General features: G+C 36.5%; 1 protein-coding gene across 3 annotated transcripts in view; it reads right to left on the bottom strand.

Moving 5' to 3' along the window:
* Positions 1–200: 200 nt before the first annotated feature.
* The window catches only part of SMIM14 (small integral membrane protein 14), a 53,034-nt gene continuing 45,691 nt past the window's right edge, over positions 201–7,543 (bottom strand). For all 3 annotated transcript variants that reach the window (XM_064418380.1, XM_064418379.1, XM_064418378.1), the window contains 2 exons: positions 3,876–4,024; positions 201–3,322 (listed from right to left, as the gene is read on the bottom strand). In XM_064418380.1, the coding sequence (XP_064274450.1) occupies positions 3,290–3,322; positions 3,876–4,024 (182 nt within the window). In that variant the 3' untranslated portion in view covers positions 201–3,289. The remainder of the gene's footprint in view (positions 3,323–3,875; positions 4,025–7,543) is intronic.

Raw genomic sequence — 7,543 nt, 5'->3', positions numbered from 1 at the left:
TTTTTATTTGTTCTGACTTGCTTGAGATACAGTAGACAAGTGTCCATTAGAAAAGTTAGAATTTATGTTTTAAAAGTTACAGGTGACACACTAATTTTGCTGACTCTTATTTTTTGATGATTTCAAATTACCTTAGAAATTGATAGGTTGGTGCAGCCCTATCTATATCTTATACAAAAACTAAAAGACAAAGACAAAAGTTTACTAATGATTGCTATTTATTTTGTTAGGTCAATAAAAAGTGCATAGTACAAGCCCTTTATCCCAATCCAAGTACTCAGTAAAAGATTACTAGGAAACTGCAAATGGCACAGATGATTTTTTGTTTGGCATAATTCAGATATTTTAAACCACCGATTTACATTAAGTACATAACATCTTCACTCTTCCTTTTTCAATCAATATTACAAGGCTAAGTGATCTGCAGACAGTGCATGAATACATATGATTTCTCATTTCAGAGTATAGTAATTGTGTTAAGCAGACTCTAAAATACTATTGTTTTAACAAAGTTAAGGTATAATTGTAAATTTCCCTCCATATTTTCCAAGTTGCTACAACTTGCATCTCTGACTAACCAAGCTTAAAACCATCATTACAGAATTGATCATACCCTGGAGCTTTGCATACCACTAATCTCTTCCCAAAATTTACCATAAACATCTGCAACCATGATACAATTATTTAATCACAAATTACATCACTAAAGGCCAGATTTCTACCACCCTTACTAAAGCTGCTACTAGTACATTATCTCAGAGTAGTTCCACAAATTCAGTGCAACTACTTGGTGAGTAAGGCACTATTTAACACAAATAAGAGTGGCAAAATACAGTCCTATGGTTACTTTTATTTTAATTAAGGGTGCTGATCTGAATTTTATGTCTTGGAGAGAGTATCTGAATTTAAAAGGCATACATTTTGATGTGGGATAGTGGCCTGGCTCTTTAGTAAAACATTTTACAATAAAATATTTCCAATGTTCTTTTTCTTTTACATAGAAAATTTAAAATAGCAATTTACATGAGGAAAGCATACATGTATAAAATCACTGGGACAATTAGAGGAATTTCAAGCAAAGACATTTAATTTAAAGGTAAATCACAACATTCCTCTGAACAAAAAGTTCATTTGCCAAGACTCTTAGAGTTGGGTGCACGTGGTAAGTTTTATAAATACATAAACAGACATTTAAGTGAGATTGATCCTCAGAAGTGAGGAGCATCTCCTGTAAATCTCACCAACTCCCAACAGAATGAGGAGTAGTGCTCTGAATGGAAGCCTATTTCAGTTGGCTTTTTAATCAATTGGAAGCTTGTTTTATGCCTCCAATAGTGAAGAATCCTGGCCAAAAATCCTTTGAGAAAAAAGGTCAGTGTGGGAGCTTATATACATTTCCTTGTGGGTTCAACAAAATGATGCTGTATTACTTGTTCTGAACAGCATCCCAAATGTACACGGAAGGCAAAAAGTAAGCACTGGCAGAGTGCTTGTCCCAGTGACATCTTTACACAGTGTTTGTGGCCTGTACATTATTGGAATGGGACAAATTCTCTCAGCTTCTCTCCTGCAGTTTCATTGCTTTACATGGCACTGCACTAATGTCACTGAGAGCACCTGGCCCAGTCTTCTTCTTTTTTTCTTTTCTTTTCTTTTTTTTTTTTTTTCAAACATGTTCCTATGCTTGGGAGCACAGTATTCCACAGAAATTCAAAGGTCAATTACATCAAATTACAGAAGCCCTTCTTCAGGTCTACACTATACCTTTACAAGCAGGCTTAGCTGGCTCACCATTTACCCTGAAGAGCAAAACCCTGCATCTGTCAACCATGGGATCTGATGTGAGATTTTTGTTAGAGCCCATTAATACAAACCTTTTTGAAATTTAAGAGTTAGTTCCTTCAGCTCCATAATTAAAGTCCTCATGAAATAAAGGTTTGTAGAGTAAGGCTTAGAATTCCCATATGTCTGTTCTACTGACCTTTAAGGAAAGAAGTTTCATGTTGGTAACATAAAAATGTTCTTTATATTATTCTGATCACTTTTTCAAATTGAACAAGAAAAATATACAGTGTTGCTTTTCTGTACATCTTTAAAATGTTCTTAAATTAATGTACATAAAAAAGTCATTCCCATTTGCCACAATGGGAGATACGCACAGGTGCGTGCACAGCCACACATACACACACTTAAACATACCACACATACACACATTATTAGAGGGACAAGACATGCCATATGTAGTCACCTGCAAGTTTGTTAGTCTACAATTACAACTAGTAGATAAGGATGAAATGTTAAGAATTGCTGATAACATACAGGTGAAAAAACCTGAATAATCCAGTACATGTTGTATACCAAAAGTTGGTAACTGTGGTAACTTGGTATGATTTCATCCTGTCCAATATCTATTACATCATGGCTAAAATCTTGTTAAGGTACCAATTATGAAAAGATTATGCCAGGACAGAAAATTCTACCAAGTTCTTCTTACTAAATTTCTCTTTTAATAAAGTCTGTAAGTAAACACACCTGGGTTTAGAATATGTTTTTTCACAACATATTGAATAAGACATACAATTTATTAACAAATTGGCTGAATTAACTTTTTTGGTGGTATAATCTTTTGTGTAAAGTTCCCAATATATAGATCAAAGCTTTGACAGTGGCAATCATCACGTTCACTTACGTGTGCATGCACACACACGGTATAATTCTAGTGAACAATCCATGCTTCTGCCAGCAACCCTGAAAACTGTGTTAGTGGTCCGGAGACCAGAATAAATGCTGCTCTGAAACCAGGGCAAATATAAAACAATTTCTATTTCTCAGCACATAACTAAGTACTTCCAACCATAATATCAACTCTCAAAAACATACTGGAGAAGAAAATTAATCTGAAGAAAGGTCAGTAACCTTTCATTCTTATAGGTGGACTGGGATTTTCTTTTTCTTCCAATGCATATCAGAAATCACGTCAAAGAAATTAGGATCACTGTAACAGAAAGATTAAGTGGAATGTCCGCAGTAACAACCAAAAAACCCCTGCAATGCCTTACCATTATTCAAATTACAATCGTATAGGAATTGTAATAACATACAAAGCAAAAATTAACTTAAAATTGAAGTTGCTAAAAGCAGTTCATGAAGATTACTGCTGAGTGATAACTCTGCTCTATATAAAGGAGAAAAGAGAACCGTATTGAGTGGGGGTTAGGAGGAATCTGGTCACTTCGTTCATTTGGTCGTGCAAGGTTTTAGCTGCTGAACTCTTCCAATACTGAATGCCCTAGTCCACTGGTGGGGCTGGTGGTTCTTGTCCCTTGGGAGAAGAGAGGAGGAAAGGAAAAAAAAAAAAAAGCAGGTACAGAATTAGACACATTGTTTCACATAGGAAGATATAGTAATAGAAGAACTCAGAAGTGTTACATTGTGTTTTCTTTCATGGTTTTTCAGTATCTCTTAAAATACTTAGAGAAAATGAGCATCAAAAAACTATACTTTTTCCTGCATTAATTGAGATTTTTCATGATCCCACATCTAGGACAAAGACCACCCTTGTCAAAGTATCATGCTGCAATTTTGTTTACTGACTTCTCTTAAAGGCAGTGCTTGTCCCCTTTCACCCAAGAAGGCAGGAGGCAGTTTCATCCAGGGACAGGCACTGTCCAGAGGACACTGCACCTGCTCCATCCCACACTTAGCCTTCATGATTCCTTTCACTTTGGTCTAGCTCATTTTAATTTTTAATGGAATTCCAAGAAAATACTGTGAAAAAGATCGGGAAAAAATTACTTTGAGACAGTGTATATTAAACCAAAATAGATTTAAGTTATTACAGAATTTCCTTGCAGGGCACCTGAAGATGCACTTACATTGTGTTGGCTGGTTGGCTTTCCGACTGTGTTTGATCCTCTTAGATTACTAGGTCTCAGTAAGAACAAGACAAGAGCAATCACCACCCAGGCCATCATAATCATGGCAAAGCTGATGCCATTGTCACTGGAGGAGTTTGGTCCTGGCACTACAGACAAGGAAAACTCAAGTTATAACAGAGTAACAACAGCTGAGTTCTTTTCCCCAAGTGAAACCAAAAATGCAATCTCAGGAAAAAATACCTGAAATATTTTTCAATGGAGTGTTCTGATTAGTCCCTCATTTTGGCTTTGAGACAGTAATGCTGTATTTTATCACAATTCTTACCCATCTGAAAATAGAATAATCTATTTCATAATATTTCACTGGTATTCTTAGAATTATCATGAATATTTCTCAATTCATATTAGCTCCTAGTAACTGGAGATGATAAACACACTCTTCACATTTAAGAAATCAAACTTGATTTTTAAGAAATCAAACTTAATGCAGAATATAGTCATGTAGGAAAAGCCATATGTATATTGGTCTTTTTTTTTTTGCCTCAAACAAATAAAACAGTAAGACTAAACTGATGAAAGCTTAGGCTCCATTGTTAGGCCCCACACAGAAAACATGCTAATTTTCAGCAAGAAGGGAGCAAATTAATGGTAATCTATTTGAATCTATTCTTAAGTATTTCTTGAGAGTTTGTTTGAAGATATTTCAGTGTCAATAAGCCAGATCTCCATGACTGATCATCCAGGTCATGTGGTATTTTTGGCAGTAATGTATCTGGCAGGAGGGGAAAAAATGCTGCAGAGATACCAAAGTGAAGCCCAGGAACACAATATAAAATTTTTACACCAAATTTTCATACAGAATACCTGAAACATCAACATGTGGAAATAAATTTAAGAAAATACCTTCAGGCTAGAAATGGCTGGTTGATCTGTTTAGATCAAGAAACTCTTGCAAATACCTGCACATTTTAAAATAACTTTTCTCCTCTGAAAACATAAGTTCAAGTATGAAAACAGTAACTAATCTTGTCAGCTGAAGTGCAAAACCATGTATAGATAATTACCTATGGTACTCTCATGAATCCATTTATTATACTATCTGAAGGCCTAACATCTTCATTAATTGTCTAGATGATCAACTGATACAGAGCAATTAATTCAAAGCTATAAGGAATAACCTTCAGAAAGAGAACAGCTATTTTATTTTATTACACTAGATGAACATTTTAACATCCAGAAAATTCCACAGAGATACTTGTGTCTGTCATATTTTCAAGTTGTCTTATGTGGATCACCTGATTATGGAGTCAAGTCTGGATTCAGTATTGGCTGGCTTGTTCTTATTTAACATTTATTTGATAACTTCTACCCTGCTGGAATAATTTCCTTGAAGGTTAATGCTGAAACAACAGCACCACCCTCACCACTGTTATCCTGGGCAGCATTGCTAACAGAGGCTCTTCCATGGAAAGGGTTTGTTCATAACACAGCAGAGGGGCCCTGCAGGGAAGCTTAGAGCTATGCCATTCTCCACACTGCTGCTCTGGGAATAAGGCTTCATGAGCTGGGGCTGTTGGACTGGTGTCCTTTACTAACGTCACATCCACTCAAAAATGCCAAAGAAGAAAAAAATCCATGCATTATAGAAGTTCATGCTTCTCACAGCACAAATACCACCATTAACATGTATGAGCAAATGAGACTGCTTTTGCCTTTTAAATGTCCAAAATATAGACACTTCAAAACTCGAGATGTTGCTAATGTAGAAGAATTTTATTATTAGAATTATATGCAATTACAAGTGAGAATTCTTTTGAATATCTGAGTGAAAAAAGGGCTTTGTATATGGAGAAGATGGCATAGTGCACAGAATATAAATAAGAAAGCTATAGCCTTTAATTCACTAAACTTTTACACAATTGATTTTGAAAGCATATGAATTGTGAAGGTAAGAGTTTAGACCTTCAGTTTTGTTGACCAAAATACTATTATTATCAGCAACATATATCAGTATTTAAATTTTGGAAAAATCTTTATATATGCACTCCAGGAGACTAGCACTATAATTTGGCATGAAAAGAACAACTGCTTTATTTTGGGGCTTCCAGACAACATTAATAACCACTCTGAGACTACCTGCAGCAACAAGTAAGAAGGCCTTAGGTACCTGCTCTGGCAAATATTTCTGGTAGAAGACTGAAAATTCAGATGACTTGTTAGTCAGGATTCCCCATACAATGCAGAGAAACAGACTAGTCCGACTGCCTTCTGGAATTTTTGCTGAAGATTGGTGCACTTAGGGTCTGTGGTGGTTAACCAGAAGTTGGGGTGAGCAAATGGTGCCAGATCAGGTCATGCTACAGGTCAGGGAAGGGAGCAGAGGGGAGCACAGAGGGAAACCACAGGTGTTCATTGCAGGACAGCTTTTTCCAGCCTGTGCTGTAATACAGTTCAGATGGAACCAAATGTGCTGAAACATGTTCTGAACTAAGTTAAGCAAGACAGTAGCTGATCTCACTGGCCCTGTACTACCTACTCAAGGCATGCCAGACACTAAAACAGGCAACAATGTTTACACTTTCCAAAGAACTATTAAACCCACATCTCTCACAAATGACTGTGTGCTTTAATAAGGATGTGAGATATTTCAGAATCTGTTACTTTAATCTCTTACAGGGAAGAGGATAAGCAAAATTTCACACAGCTGGGGTTGAATCCAACTTTTCAAAGCTTTGCATCACAAATCAACAGAACAGACAGGAAGCTATTTCAGCTACTGGAAGCAGTTATATGTAGGAGACAACAATCTTGCTACAAAGACCTCCATCCCTGAGATTACAAAATAATCAGATAAAACCAGCTTACCAATAAAAGAACAGTTGCGTGAAGGTGAAACCAAGCAGAATGGAATTTATGGTGATGGGCAGAAAAAAAATCTTTTTAAGAGTTCACAGTCACAGTTCCTTTATAACTGGTATTTTTTGGCAAGTAATTTAGAAGTGATGTTTTGATTCCTTGAAGATTAAAGGTTATCCTCTAAGAGCACCTGTGAATGGTATTTTCTAATATTTTCAGATGGATAGAAGATTGTCCTGGTCTGAGATGAATGTTCCTGCCACCACCCATTTTGATGGATGGATCTGGTTATTAATCTCCAGTGCTCCAGACACACCAACTAGTACAGAATTTAACAGCACATATTCCCATGTCACTGAGAGACATGACACACAGTCTCTAACCTACCTTTCCTTGCAACACTGAATCCAGCCCAAGGTCTTTATTTTCAGAGTATCTGGTCCCCTGGGTTTGGCATACATACATATCCACACACTTCTGAATGATGCCTGTGAGCAGTTCTGGCGCTGTGTTACCTGGAATTTATTTATTTTTTACAGCATGGCTGAATTATCTCTCTGCAGGAGAAAGCTTTATGAGGAGCTGGTCTGAGATTGTGGGATTGGCTTTCATGGGAGTTAGTGATTACAGTGAATCCTATCTGTGGCTCCGTACAAGAAACAGTTTTTGGATTTGCTTTTTCCTACAGAAGGAGAGCCTAGGCCACACAAACCAGTCTTCTCCCAGAAAGAAATGGAAAGTAGAAAAAAAAATCCTTTGTGACAGATGTTTGCAGATTCATTTGAGGTTCTAGAAGGCAATAAAAGCTA

The sequence above is a fragment of the Passer domesticus genome, chromosome 4 (genome assembly GCF_036417665.1).
Source record: "Passer domesticus isolate bPasDom1 chromosome 4, bPasDom1.hap1, whole genome shotgun sequence".
NCBI lineage: Eukaryota > Metazoa > Chordata > Aves > Passeriformes > Passeridae > Passer > Passer domesticus.
The sequence above is the reverse complement of the archived record's forward strand: the minus strand, read 5'-3'. Positions and strand labels throughout refer to the sequence as shown.